At 36.9% G+C, this 16,072-nt stretch overlaps 1 protein-coding gene across 1 annotated transcript in view; it reads left to right on the top strand.

Moving 5' to 3' along the window:
* ANGPT1 (angiopoietin 1) overlaps nt 1–16,072 on the top strand; it is a 166,691-nt gene that overhangs the window by 120,617 nt on the left and 30,002 nt on the right. Inside the window, exon 7 of the mRNA XM_009469352.2 lies at nt 7,358–7,524. Within this exon, the coding sequence (XP_009467627.1) occupies nt 7,358–7,524 (167 nt within the window). The remainder of the gene's footprint in view (nt 1–7,357; nt 7,525–16,072) is intronic.

A 16,072-nucleotide genomic window follows, 5' to 3' on the forward strand; every position in this document is an offset into this window, starting at 1 on the left:
ATTATGCTAACAGCCTGTAGCAGAGCACCATGAGAAGAATTAATGTTATAAAGGAAACTTTCAAACCAAAAGATGGAAATGCTATTTTACAAGAGCCAGGTGAGATTTTGAGAAGTTAGTGATTTGAACATTCAGCAGAATTGTAGCAGAGGTCCTCCCAAATAATAGTTGTGTGCTCTCATCAACGGAACAGCTTTCTCTTCAGGGAAGAGCATCTCCTGCCTGATCTGTTCCACTTGGGACTCACTGAAGCAGCCCTTCACTTTGGGGCTTGTGTCAAATTAGCACTCTAACTTTTTGACTCCAGTGTCAGTTATCTTCTATTCTTTTTCAGCTATTCAGTGTAGCAGCTAAGCCCAAGCAAGAGAGAAAAGAGCAACCCATAAGTCTGATGCTTGAGGTATTTAGACAGATTATGGGGCTGAGATTCAAGTCCCTGCTCAAACTTATGTACAGATGGTTTGACTGTTGGTCTTTCCTGGAGCCTCTATGCTCCTGGTCATGGGTATCTTTGCTATTTCAAATGAATCGGTGTCTTTTGAAAAAAAAAGATAATTAAGTCCTACCTCCAAAAGTTCTTTCTTTTTGCCTGAAGTGAAACAAAAATACTTTTTTTTTATATTTTTTTTTAGATTTTGAATTTTTAGCCCTAAACCATACAATTTATTTCTTTGCAAAGAACAAAACAGAAAGTTCTCTTAAGCTCCCAATTCATCTTTCTTAGAATATAAAAATTGAGTTTTATTGTTTTTAAAACATGCCCACCTCCCTGGGATGCACTTACTAGGAGCCACACTAAGTGTCTGTATATTCCCAGGATCCACTTGTCCTAGAGTGAAGAAGGTGGTTTGGGAGAGAGGCTCTCAATGTAATTTGTCTCGGTAGGAAACACTCTCCTGGTTTTAGTTAAACAGTAAGGAAGTTAGATTGAAATCCAGGCCTGAGGAAGATGCGCTGGCTGTTGTTCATGGGCCACTGTAGGAATCTGAGCTGTTTGGGGCTCATTGCCTAGCCAGAGGTAACGTTTGTGTAAGGTTTGCACCTCAAACCTGGACTCTGTCCCTGTGATGCTTCCTCATCAGGAAGTCTACTGCTACTGATGCTGTGTGTGTTTGAGAAGGAAAAAGGAAAAAGTGAACCTAACTTCTGTATGTCTACTAATATATTTGGTCTAGAATGAAGTGCAACAGCCTGATTTGCTGCAAGATATGAACAAGATTTTGAGACACACTTTTCAAACTTGGAATGATTATACAGACATTTAGTTTTTTATTTAAACTTACAATAACTTAGTTTTTGTTTTAATCTTTTGAGAAGGTACCTCTGGCTTCAATCTAAACATGTTTTCAAAACTTGCCACCAAATATTTGTTAGTACTTCATAGAAACAATTCTGAATATTTAGCATTATTTTCCCATATTCTTTTAAGTTAACATTATTTAACACATTTGTTGTCTGAGGAAATTGAAGTAATTTCTATAGACCACATCTTTATTTCAAATAATGCAATGAATAATTCAACATGCTGGAAATGAAGAAGTATACTGACCTTTTTAGAAATTATCTTCTTAAACAAAATCCATTCCACATTCTCAGCTAAGGTAAAAGGAGCTGAATATTCTTTATGGCTTACGGGAAGACACTGCTGCTGTAAAACATTGAATTATTATCTGCTTTATTCAGTGAATTGTCTGACAGGAGATGAACCCATAGGATATATTGACTGTGTCTGGTTTCAATTTTGTTTTGTCTATAAAAAGTCAAAGCTTCCTATGAGCATTATCAGACAAAATAAATAAAGTAAGAGAGATAATTGTTTAATGAACTTGGAGTAACATGATTCAAGCAGAATACCCTCACAGATTTTGCCAAAGCTAATAAAACTCTTTTGCACCCTACTTATTATTTTTGAATAAGTATCAACTTTGTAAATTCTTAAGGTCATTTTTAAAACCAGTATTGAATTCTGTTTCTTTGTACTTATAACTGCTTTAGTAGTTTTGACTCTGTTAATCGTCATGCAATTGGAAATGAGGTGATGTAGAACCTGGATGTCATCTAGAGTAAATATTATAAAATCATGTACTTTTGTTTGTGATTCCTGGTTCTAAGTACTTTAATGCATACAAAAGAACAGCAAATTACTATTTATTTATTTTTTTACGTAACAGTTGGGCACTATGTCAGAATTTGCACAATTTACTATATAGTTATAAGCATAAAGAACCAGAAAACTCCTTTGCTTCACCCTAGGACATAAATGGGATTAAAACTGTCAATAAGGTTCTATATTGTGTCATTTCTTTGCTCTGAAAACAAGTGTTATCATGTCTACAAGAACAATCTATTCTAAATGTAGTACAAAATGTCACCTGATTATTCCTTGATAAAAACCCTATTTTACTAATTGGTTGTGATTTTTACGTCTTTTTAACTGACTTATTTCAGATCAAACTTTGCCAAAATGTGATCTTAATGCAATTTTCTCCAGCAAAAATATAAATGTTTTCTGTTTGTGAACAATAAAATGAAACATTAAAATAATCTATGCTAGGTCAGTGCAAAGATTTGTGTATCCTGTCTGTGGCTAGTAGTGGATAGTTAAGAAAGTATATTATGATAATGTAAGGATATTTCCCTGCTATATTCTCCCAGCTTCCATTGAGTACTAGTGAGGAAAATGTAGGAGAACTCTGAAAACTTTTGGAAATTTCTTACCTTTCCCTATTACATTAAGCACTCTTTTGGGACCTTAAAGCCTCTGATTTGCTAGTCATCCCGAAATGTTATGCAAATTTCAAGGGAAAAGCAAAATGACTATTTTTGGAATAAAATGTAAAATTTAAAGAATTAATCCCTCTACCTGGAAACATACAATGAACAAAATATAGAAAGCTAATGACAAAATAGTTCTTCTTAGTCATTTAAAATGCAATTTTGGAACAGTGCTTATGACCCACTGGGTTTCAGAGAGACATAAAATGTAGTTAACTACAAACACGTTCATGAAATACAGATGTTCCTTTTCCTAATAGATTGATAGCCGAGGATGACTTGGATCACCTCATGTACTTCCTTGAATTTAAGTACAAAACTTTAACACAAATAATTCTGGAAGTATTTGCTATAGCAATATGAATGCAAAAAACAATGAGTATGTTGACAGAGTGTGTATGTACTGGGAAACAAACACATTTAATAACAGCTATGGGTCTTGAATAGGTGACTCTAATGTTAACTTTTAAGATTTAACACTATGCCCTAAGGCATTCTCAAAACCATACTCCTTGTCCATAGAAGATGACAAGCACGGTCTGAGACAAAGCTGAAGACATCTTATCGCTTGGGACCCCACAGATTTGAGCAGCAGTATAAACATAATGTTCTGTTAACTAAAATGCTTGGATTTCATTACTGAATTTTCATTACTGAACAATACTGAATTGTCTCATGAACAGCAAAATTAATGGGGTCTGCTTTTCTGTGTATTTTTCTCCTATGTCCTGCATAGAAGTCCCATTCTCGTTGCTAATAATCTCCTGAATCCCTATTATTTTCTAAGTTTCTCTGTGGCAATAGCTTGAGTTCCCCTTTTATGTCCCTCAGATCTCTCCCAGATGTCTAAGGGTCCTCCAAGGCAATACACGCTCAGCATCTGAGCTTAGCTGGCTGGTCTGTGCCTGCTGATAGGCAATTGGAATAGGCAACTGCTGAGCTTCTGCTTCAGCATTTCTCCCAGCAGCAACTCATTCCAGGCCCCAGTTCTCCTGAAACCTTGTTGAACTTCAAGTTTGTGTGATTTCTACCCCAACCTCAAAAGTGTTCAAAAAGTATCGCACAAAAATAAAGGACAGGTGAGCATAACAATTGCACAAGTTTGTTTCCTTAAGTTTTCTGGCTGAAGAAAAAAAAAAGATTTTATATTTGAAGATAAAATTCTGAAATGCACTTTGAAGGCTAAAGATCTTGAAGGCAAATCAAAAGAACCTGGCACAATCATTTTTCTTTGCCAGCCTCAGTGTTGGGAATGGAAACGAAAAGTTACATCATTTTTTCAGGGTTTTTTTTGGCTAATAATATGTCATTCTCTTCTGCACATGAAAGCTTATGTATCTTGTCAAAGTAGTAGTGTTCTTGTAGCAAAGACAACCTAACTAAGATATAAACAAGAAAAGCTGTGTAGTTATTAAGTCAGCCAAAGTATCTGGAAAAAACAGCAAGCACGCAAGTCTTTCTTCAGGTCTGAAATAGAGGCAGTAAACTGCAGACTAACTACAGGTTGGAAACAGTTGAGTTTGGCATAATAAAATTATGCTTGAAGAAATTGTTCCCAACTCTGTGCTTAACAGAAATGTACTTCTCCTCTCTGTTCTAGATCTATGAAAGCTTTGAGTGCCTCTTTGTTTGTTTATTTCTTTTTCCAGCCATATTAGGTGTTTAATAAAATACACTACTTCTCCTTAGGAACATTCCTTGCTTCACAGATATGTTTTATATTCCACTTACTTCCTCGGTTTTCTTTTCATAAGAGCAAGGAGTTTGTTTAAGCAGAAGTTGCTCCTGACAAGAAAAAAAAAAAAAGAATCATTCTTAGTCTAGGCATTTCTAATACGAATTTCAGTATTGTAGCTCCTTATAATAAGATTCAGGTTTTTGTAACTAATGTGGTGGCTTTCCTCATAATTTTTTATATTCCTTTTTATATTCCTTCTGTTCCCTTTTGCTGCAACTTCATTTCCTCTGGTCAGGAGAGCAAACCACTTAGTGATAGATTTTCATCTTAGCGTAATAACACGTGAAAAGGGAGAAGGACGTGTAAATGCAAAGAAGAAAAATTATTATTATTTCAGAATAATTATATATGGTGTCTGGAGTTTATATAGAACACATATGGGAACACATAATGTGAAAAAAGCCACATGTATTACATCCCGAGTAGGCTGTAATCTAAATAAGATAAGACAAATATAATTCAATAGAGGCACAGTTCAAAGGGGAGTCTCCTCAGCTTGCCAGCACTGGGAAAAAGGGAGAAAGGATTTCCTGAAAATCTTCTTTTAAAGGGAGACAGCTGATAAGAATAATAATATATCTTCTGTGAATAAGAAACCATGTAGACTGCAAAGAAACGTATTTTAGCTGGTATATAAACACCTATGCTCCAACTTCTGCCTTCTGGATTTTAGGGAGTCAAACTGCCTGTTAGGTTGTCACCGCAGAGCGTACTTTTCCTTCCTCTGAGACAAGTGGCAATGATGACCACTGGTGAAAGAGGATGTCAGAGACAAACCACTGACTGCTCTGGTATGACTGCCAAAGCTGCTAGAACAGGAGAGACCATGTGTGACAGTCATAAGGCAGAGAGACAAGGCAAGGAGATGGAAAGGATCAAAGAAACAGATAGAAAACACTGAAAACTACAGAAGGGTGTGTGAGCTGTAGACAGGGTTTATGCAGGTGAGGAATAAGCTTTTCTGTTTTAGGAAGTATGTATGAAACGAAATATGCATGTGAATGCAATCAAAGCAGTAGGTGAGATACAGAAGCATCATCATGGGAAAGTTTGAGGAGCAGGAGTTCACATTGGAAGACTGATGTGGCCAAAGCAAGATATCACCAGTACTAGCTACAACCAGTATTTACAGGAACTTAGGTAGGAAATCATCTACTTGAGAAAGAGGATATAATAATAAATAAATAAATAATATGCAGGAAAGGAAAAGCCAACTAATAGTATCCTCCCATATTTCAGTTTGAGTCTTCTCTGAGACTCACCACAGACTACTGAATTTCAGTTCTTGCAAACTAAACGTTTTGTCCATTGGTATCACTTGACGGTTTCCGAGCCAAAAGGCAGACATGCTTATTCAAAACATAAAATAGTGTACTCAGCTCAGCGTAGACAAACGTGGCACGTCTTCTCAGCCTCCAGTGTCAGTGAACACCAAATATCTGCTCAGGTAGGCTGGTTAAAATAAAAATGACTCCTAAGTGGAGTGCTTTCTAATGCAATTCCCTGTAGGAACAATGAAAAAATCCCTCTATTTTATATTTTTTTGATCCAGTCATAAACTTCTAAGCTTCTAAATTTTTTAAGTTAAGTTTCTTTAGAAGTTTGCAGCTGGTATACCTATGCATTGACTGAGTGAAGTATTAGCTGCGCTGCAGCTTCACTCAGCTGCTGCATGGCCTCTGGGGAGGCAGGATTTCATCCTCAATAGACCCAACTTGTCAGGGCTGGAGGCAGGGCAATGCGATAAAGAACAAAAGAGAGAGGGCTGTACTTTCAGTGTTTCCATCTCACATTAGGAGTGACTGAAACGCCATATAGAGAAGATCAGTTTCTTGCCAATGAGTCTCATGGACACATTTCCTCCATCCCTGGAGGTATTTAAAACACAGGTAGATGTGGTGCTTAGGGACATGGTTTAGTGGTGGACTTGGCAGTGATAGGTTAACAGTTGGACTCGATGATCTTTTCCAACATTAATGATTCTGTGATTCTATGATTCTATGATTTCCCATTACCTAACTTCTAGTACCAAGGAAGTCTCTTAATTTTATCTCTCCTTTAAAAAAATATGTCCTTTCTGGAAATGTTCAAACTTATTCTTGAAAATTACACTGACTCAATCAATGTCAGATAACATGGTTTAATTCATGATCTAAAACTGAGAGCAAATGTTGTCTCCTAAATATCATGATGGGGAGTGCATAGGGAAAATAACTTCCTATAATGAATGACAAAGGAAAATATTTGAGATTGGATACAGCCTAATCTATTCCAAAACCAGGATTGCTTTATTGCTTATTTCTTTCCTATATCTGGCAGTCACAGCTTAGTAACAGAGGGTGAATTTTTATCACAGGCAAGAAAATAATCCAATCTTTAATTTAATTTGATCAGAAAGTTTTTCACAAGAGTTTTCTAAAACACTCCAAGGACATCACTGTAAGAACACCAGGAGATTTCCAGTTCCCATTTTTCCTGACTTAAGAAACGTGAATAAGCAGAGTCATGTTGAAATAGTTCTTCACAAGTAAAGACTATGGTTTAAAATAATTTTTATTGTTTAAAGAGAACAGAAATGGAGGTAAGAGTTCTCAGGTATTAATTAATAGTTTATTAAGAAAAATAATTTTAATATATATTAAATTAAATTAATTACATTAAATTACGACACTCCTCCATGGTACGTATTAGTAGACTCATTTTAGAGATAGTCAAACTGGAGCACAGAAAGCTATGACCAGTAATTAAAATGTACAGGTAAAATATAATGATGGTTTTATTATTGTATAAAGATTCTGCTAGTTACAATAATTACATCTAGTTATTTTGCCAACTTTTTTCTAGGGTTTTGGTAGCCCATCAGGTGAACTTTGGCTGGGAAATGAATTTATCTTTGCAATAACAAGTCAGAGGCAATATTCTCTAAGAATTGAATTAATGGACTGGGAAGGAAACCGGGCATATTCACAGTATGACAGATTTCACATAGGAAATGAAAAGCAGAATTACAGGTAAGAATCTACTGAAATTCTTTTGACTCTGCTGAGTGATAAATATTGTTAATTGTTCGCTTGTTAAATATGAGAAAGGACAATAACCTGTGTCGTGGTTTAACTCCAGCTGGCAACTAAGCACCACACAGCCGCTCACCCACTCACCCCCGCTGTGGCATGGGGGACAGAATTGAAAGAGTAAAACTGAGAAAACTTGTGGGTTGAGATAAAGACAGTTTAATAGGTAAAGCAAAAGCCACACATGCAAGCAAAGCAAAACAAGGAATTCATTCATTACTTACTTCCCATGGGCAGGCAGGTGTTCAGCCATCTCCAGGAAAGCAGGGCTCCATCACAGGTGATGGTTACTTGAGAAGACAAACGCCGCCACTCCAAACATTCCCTCCTTCCTTCTTCTTCCCCCAGCTTTACATGCTGAGCATGACGTCATATGGTGTGGAATATCCCTTAGGTCAGTTGGAGTCGGCTGTGTCCCCTCCCACCTTCTTGTGCACCCCCAGGCTACTTGCTGGTGAGGTGATGTGAGAAGTAGAAAAGGCCTTGGCTCTGTGTAAGCACAGCTCAACAGTAACGAAAACATCCCTGTATTATCAACACTGTTTCCAGCACAGATCCAAAACATAGCCCCAGACTAGTTACTATGAAGAAAATGAACTCTACCCCAGCCAAAACCAGCACAATGTGATACTGATTGTCATCAAAAGTGAATAAACAGGGTAAAAATAAAATAAAATCTGTTTTCTCAGTAATGCAAGGTTAAAGTAAAACTAACATATCTGAGAACAAGGGATGATCTATTAATTGTGCTGGCTGGTAAAACTGCTAAAAATTGTATAACTTTTAGCATATCTGAGACCATCAGAACTCAAAACTGATTGAAGAGAAAAAGGGTATGGATTCTTCATTACAACTTGAAGGATTTCTACCTCAGAAGCATAAAACTGAAACAATGGGCATGGGAAGAAAAGACAAAAAATGCTGTTAAAACATCTGATATTTCCAAACTAAAAATTCAGTTTAAATGAAGAGGTAAAAACCAGAATGCTGGATCCTATTGTGAGGAGATAAAACACAAAACAAAGTGTCAGGTACTGGATAGCCTTGATTAATCATCATCAACAGCATGCCATTTATTATAGTTCGAAAAAGACATGAAATTAAAAGTTTTTCAAATAATATTTTTCTCCTATTTTTTTTAAGATAAAAAAGAAACTTAAATCTGCTTATTAAAAAAAAAAAAGCTTGGAAACACAAGAGATGTGGATGACCTGATGACCTAAGTGGTTTAATTTTTTTTTTGTTTCAATCATTGCTTCATCTGAACAGACAGTACAATGCTGGAGAAAGAAAATGAAACCCAGAAAAATATCTTAAATTATTTATTACAATACATCTAGTTAGCATAAACTTAGGAGAGAAACAAATATATTGTAAAACCGAACATTCAAGTCATAGCATGTGAAACTAGGTTGGTATTCAGATTTTTAAATTCAAGTAACTTGATTCTCAGAAATGCTGATTGCCTCCCTCCCCCTTGGGCCTCCAGAGAAATGGAGGTGAAAGCAATTTGCTCTTTCTGCTGACAGGACTCTGCCCAGGTGGGACACAAAGCAGTGCCCCTGTCCTGTGGAGCTTGTCAGAGGGCACTACTGCATAGTGTAGAAGAGCAAAAGCTACATTTAGAAGGAATCTGTATGAATTTAGTTCCTGCATAAAGCTAGGGCTATCGCATGGCACACAAAGGACAGGTCTGTCCTCCATTGCCTCCAGCAATGCCTTACCTGGCACTGCCCGTGACATGCCTTTTCCCCAGATTCAGGAAGGTAGAGCACCCATTCTGAAGCACTCTTAGGCAAAGAGTAAATATATGTAAAGGAAATTTCTCAAAACAGAGGCTAGAAGTATTTATACAAAACATGAAAACAGCAGTGTAAAAGTGGATAATGTGGGGTCTTAAACATTAGTAGAAGAAGATGTTAAAAAATGTAAGGAAATGGGACAAACACTTGTCAAGTGAGGAAAAATGTCAAAGGACAGAGTGACACATAGCTCTAAGAATTAAGATGAAAATCAGAGAAGATACCAGGAGTATTACTCAGAGGGTGAATTAAGATGGCTGAATTTGCTAACAAAAACAGTGTCTTTTTTGCTCACATTTATTCTGTACTGAATAGGGACAACATGTATTGTTGAGAAATCGAAAGGATGCTGAAAATTTAACTTACATTAAAGCTTATGTTAAGGGAGAATTTCTTTTCAGGACTCATCTGGGTTCATTCATGGCAAAGTAGAGAATTTCTTGGTTTGTTTCAAAATGCTAGACAGTATACGTAGTAAGATAGTAGAGCAACTTGGAAATGCTTAATGGATTTTTGCCTATCATAAGTCCATGTAACATGCTCAGAGTAGAAGAGGCAAGGAGTGTGGGGGAAGGACTGCACTGTTGTCCCTCCAACAGTCTGAGAACCCTGCTAGGAACTGTGACCTGAGACTGCCTCAGGTGCTAACTACCAACCAGGACCACAACATGGGCTTAAGAAATTATGTACAGTTGCCTGTGTATATTTAATTGATTGCCCTTTATCCAGCACAGTTTTAGCCTGATCCAAGTAGCACTTTCCCAGGCAATTCCTGAACACAAATGTGGGATCCCACGGAGCAGGGACTTTTTCTAATACACACCATGAGCAAGTCCGTGTTAGTTTGTTGGGGAAGAAAGTCTAGCCATACAGACATTTATAGTGGTGTGCAACTAACTTTGAAGGCCAAAGAGCAAGCCCTAGTCCAAGATTTAAACTTTATTCAAATTTTGATATGTCCTTTGTTACCTGTAATAAGCTTTGCCTCAAAGAAAGAGCCTTTAAAGGACTTGGGCATAGGATTTGCTTCTCTTTCTTGGCTGATAACACATGCACTTGGAGATTTCTTAAATAGGTTAGGTTTACTATGTTGATGGACAGCAGAGTAGCCCTGGAATATCATCCTGAATCAGTCTAGGTCTCCAGGATGTCTATATGAACAGAGAAATATTTAGGAAAGGAAACAAAAGGAAAGTAAACCCACTTTCATTAGAAGAGAGAGAGATCTTTTGGCAATATAAACCATATTTTCTGAACGTGGAAACAATTGTGAAAACTGATCCATGAAAATTCTTCTTGCTGAACAAGAAAAACAAAAGACATCTATTTCAGAAGTGTAGAAATTAAATCAGAAAGGGTGTACAGGCCTCAAAAAGTATAATGTTGAGTAACAGGGATAAATTCTGCTATCCATGCTCAAGTCACTTTTCCACAAAAATCAGAAGGAATTTGACTTTGGACTAGTGACTGCAGTTTTGGTTTCTGTCCTACTCCGTAGTCCAATTAAAGACCAGAATGAGATCTACTCAATGCTGTCTGTGTGGCCTCCTTACGGTACAACTGAAGTTCCTCTGCCTAGGGAAAGGCGACTCAGAGGTAAAAAGGCTCTGTCCATCTCCGTTGACCCTTTGGGTTTCAGATGAATTCCTCAATTATTTTTACTCAAACATATCTGAATATTCAAAGAAAATAACCGAGTAACATGGTGACAATTCTGGAAATAATGAACTGTAAGCCACATGCAAATCTAAATTGTTTTTCATGTTTGACAAATGCACTAGTGCCTAGTCCAGACAGATATATGTCCAATAGATATTTTGCAAACCAAAATTATGTTGGGCTCTTTCAGAAATTATTACAAGAATGCATCCTATGACATAAAAACTCTTTATTTTGCTTGCCAGCATCACTATCTGTGATAGAAGCAACTCCAGAAGGCAGGCCAAATAAAAGCCTGATTATTGAGCCCTAAACAGCTGGCCACCCTTCAGAGAATGCTGTTTTCTCTTTATCTGAGGAGCTGCCATTAAGAATTTAAATGATTCCTCTGAAGTTGAAAACCACAGTTCCCAACCTCCTGCTCACAGTGCCTTTCCTTCAGAGTTGTCGGGCATTTGCCATGTTTGCTTTCAATACCTCAAACACAGAAGAGCATACTTTTCAAAACTTCAGTTGCTGTTCATTTGAAATAATTTTGCCAAACAAACTAGGTACTCTCTTATTTTGGAAGCTGTTAGGATTTTCTGCTAGTGTCCCACATTAAATGTTGCTTCTTCAACACTGTTTGAAAAAATAAGTAATTGTAGGCTGGCTGCAATCTACATTAGTTTCAAATAATACAAGTTGACTAAGAAATAAGAACCACTAAAGAGACAAGTTTCCAAGCTGGTCTGGGCAGTAGATCAAGGAGGTCTGAAATAGAGAAAGGATATTGAAATGAAAAGAAAAGCTCAAGAAGTGAAACATCTTTAATTTATGCTATGGCAGTACCTTGTACATTTGGAAGACATGAAAAAAAATTAAGGTTCCAGGTCTCATGTCTGAATACAGTAAATTTAAAAAAAAAGAAAACAAATACCATGAAGTGATAAAATGTGTCTGAGAAAATATGGAAAATAACTTTTATGCTGTTTTTCTAAAATCCAGCCCAACGTTATGCAAATTTTGATTCAGCCTGGATAACTCCCAATTGGTGATTTCAGAAGGGTTCTGTTTTTTCTCTGGGCTGTTTATATTCTCTTTACTACTTTTTATTAGCCTAAAGAATCTATGATTTAAAAGAGTAATGCTGAACACATGTATGTTAAAAATATACTTGTTTCTCTTTCAAAATGAGACAGCTCCAAAAGGGTTTCTGGGAATGCAGAATAAAATCTATTTATCCCAGATGATGACTGCATAGAAGAAAGTTGAGATGAGAAGGTGGATACTGTAGCAGTAAATGTATAATGATAAATGATAACTGAAACAGGAAAATCAATGTTGCACCACATGTGAAACCTTCAATAGCATGGAAGTATCTAAGTGATTAATTTCATTTAGAACATCCTTAGACTGCTTATCTACACAAAATGATTACACAGAGGGCTGTCTGTAAATATGATGAAAACTATCTTTGCCAGTCTCTTTGCAAGTCTTACACTGTGGCAAGTAAAATCTCCATAAGGTAAGAAGAGTCAGATCTTGCGAGCCCCATTTAGCGCAGTGTTTCTTAATGTAAATCAAAGGAATTATTCATAGAACTATATAAACATAAGTTGAAAGAGACTCCCAGAAGACATACAGCCTCTTTTGCTGTTCAGACTCTACCTAGCCCACTCTTGATAGTCTGTTGACATTGTTTGATGTTCTTAGGAGCTGTACAGATATGACACACTGCTTCTCTGACCTGTGTCCTCAGACCCTCCAGAATTAAACAGGAAAAGTAACCATGTGTTGGGATTTCAGGCACCACGGTTCATAATCCCACATATTAATTAATAAAGGCAGATATACTGATGCTGGATTTTGAACAGCAGTAATTTCAGCCTGTACGCATATCTGGTTTTGCTACTCATTATACAGGAGCAGCACTTCCAAGCAAGACATGGGATGGAGAATGGGGGAAATACAATTTTTAATTGGCTGAGCTATTTGTACCTCAGAACTGTTAGAGAGGTTGAATATACCCTCACCTCCCTATGACAATATATTCCAGTATTTAGTCATTCTTTTATTTAGAAAAGCTTTCCATTGTTGCAATGACTCTCTACCTTTGGTCCTATCCATGGAGGAATGTGATTATAATGATGAGGCAGTGCTGCTGAGGTGAGCAAGGCTTTGGGATTGTTGTAGGTATAGGTGAAAACTGATGATGGACGGAGAGCATCCTAATTTCTGTGAGTGAATCATGTAATTAAGGTGATGTCTGACGTTTGATAGTTAAAATTATGGAGAACAGTCTTTATCCTGGAACCAGCATGATAAAGAGATTAGGAAATCTTATGAGAAAATGAAAGACAGCATAGATACGTTATTAGTGGAACAGGCAAGAGACAAGTTGACAGGAGAATATAAGTTATGTAGAGAAGATTCAGATATATGGGTCCTCAGAGGCAAGAAGTCGAAGGAATTTGTTGCAAACAGGAGGGAGAGTCATTGAAATGATTCAAATCATTTCGAACCACTGACATGATCCTGTGATTCATACAAATCTAGGTAGCACAGTTTCCAAGCTCTCCAAAATACTGTTTCTCTCCAAGCTTTACTTTGGGAAACTAGATCAGTTGTTGAATGTAAACTAACAATTGTTAGACTTTAAGGAACCTGGTAGCAGAGAGTTTTTAGTTCACTGAATAGAATCACGGAATCATAGAATCATGGAATCATAGAATCATGGAATGTTTTGGGATGGAAGGGACCTTTAAAGGTCACCTAGTCCAACACCCCCTGCAATGAGCAGGGACATCTTCAACTAGATTAGGTTGCTCAGAGCCCCGTCCAACCTGACCTTGAATGTTTCCAGGCATGGGGCATCTACCACCTCTCTGGGCAACCTGTTCTAGTGTTTGACCACCCTCGATGTAAAAAATTTCTTCCTTATATCTGGTCTAAATCTACCCTCTTTTAGTTTAAAACCATTACCCCTTGTCCTATTGTAATTGGCTCTGCTAAAAAATTTGTCCCCATCTTTCTTATAAGCCCCCTTTAAGTACTGAAAGGCAGCAATAAGGTCTTCCCAGAGTATTGGATTTTTTAGCTCTTGTTTGTTTAAGAGTTTGTATATTTAGTTTCAGCAATAGTATTATTTCTCTCTGTTTTCTTAGGCAAACTAGGTAGGTAACCTGGAGCCAGAGGCCTTGATGTAATGTAAATTTTTTATTTTTTTAAGATGGAGGCTATTAATTTATTTAATCACCATTGTGGAACTAATGCTGGAATTTGTTACAAAAATTTCTCACTTTTCTTTCTGTAAAGTAGAGAAAAATTTTTTGTACAGTCTTTTAAATTGTACCAATGAAAATGCTGTAATAGGTAAAAGGAAGTATTTGAGAGTGTGACTTTTATGGGGACAGCTGGTTTTGTGTATCTTTAATTTAAAAATATATTCCACAGACTATTGCTGTTTCAGCAGCAGGACATTAACAGGCCATTGTCACTTTCCTCAGTGTACAAAACCTCATTTTTAAATGTTGGTGTGGTTCTTTCTTTGTTATTACTCAGGCTTTTCAGTGATGCATTTGCCATAAGTAACGTATTTTCTTCTTGTGTCACTTTAGTAGTTTAGGTAAAACAGGGAATCAGCCTGACTTGTAAGTTTTTCTGAGCCATCTGCTTAGCTTCTTCCGCGTCATTTGTATCACAGTAAAAATTCAGAGGGATCATTCCCAGACGGGGAAGGAAAAGTACAGTGAAGGACACATAGGAAATCTGTAGAAAAGCAAGAAAATAAACACTGATCCTCTGAGACCCAGTCCCCACTACTTTTCTTGCCAAATATGAAAACTACAGAATAGTTCAAAAAATAAACATGGTGCAAAAATTTAAACCCATAGTAATTCACTTTTTTTTGGAAGGTTTGAATTCAATTTGCAAGTCTACTTCAGAGGAAATATCCATGCAAAATCCTATTAACAGACAGAATGATATCTGTGGTATGCATACTTTCCATGATTTGAAAATATATTTAATATTTTTTCACCAAATAGTGGTATAAAATGGGTAATATGGAAAAAAGATTTAATGTCTCTATGTATATATAAATATCTGGCTGAATTAACTTTATTCTATTTAAGAACACTCTCAGTCCAATGATATTCCATGAAGTCTAAATAGTGGAAATGCAGGGATTCAATCTGATGCCCATTAACCAGAGTCCTTTCTGGAACCAGGCCAGTGTTGCTATATTATATCAGTGTCTAAAGCTCACTGGCAGTCCATGCACTATCTCCAAATGTAAGCAGAAATGAAACATAACATTTTCTCTGACTAACTGAAAGTTGATGCAAATATACTTGTGGAGTTTATGAATAATAAAATTTAACTTAATCCACATAAGTCCCTATGTATACTATCCATCCACAGCTGATCATTTCCCACCTCTAACTATATAAAGCTCATTTGTAGTTCACTGTACAATACCCATGACTATCCTGGAGCAGGAACAGAGGTTTTCTTCTTCTGTATTATGGAATACAAAGAGAATGCATATATACTGAATACTGTAAAGGAGCAACTGAGTAGAAAAGGGGAAGTGAATAGTGAGAGAGAATGATGGGAATGGATAGAAGAGGGATGATGTGCAGCTTCTGAGGGGGAGAGGAGAGGGCTCTGTTGGACAGTGGATTAGGCAGTAGTGGAGCACCTTCCCCCACAACACGCCCATTTTGTTGGGAAGATGTCTGAGGAGCAGGGGGGTGGTTGCCAGCACCAAAGCATTTTTCACTTGTATTCCCTTCAAGAAGCAAGAAAATGGGTTCACTTTAGCAAAATAGGCCCTCCATGAAGTGGTATGTAATTCTTTGTTATCCCACTGAAACTTCATAACCGGCAGCTTTGCAAAATCTAGTGACTGTCTGCCATGTTTAAGTGAAGAAAGAGCACAGGCTGTAGCCATGAAAGTACAGCTGTACTAGACCCAGCTATAACAGACATTCAATACCAAACTATATCTGTCCATATGAAGTATAATAATTGATTTTCCAAGA

This window comes from Nipponia nippon, unplaced genomic scaffold (genome assembly GCF_047370975.1).
Source record: "Nipponia nippon isolate SJK-2023a ecotype South Korea unplaced genomic scaffold, ASM4737097v1 scaffold_1, whole genome shotgun sequence".
In the NCBI taxonomy this organism is placed as follows: Eukaryota; Metazoa; Chordata; class Aves; order Pelecaniformes; family Threskiornithidae; genus Nipponia; species Nipponia nippon.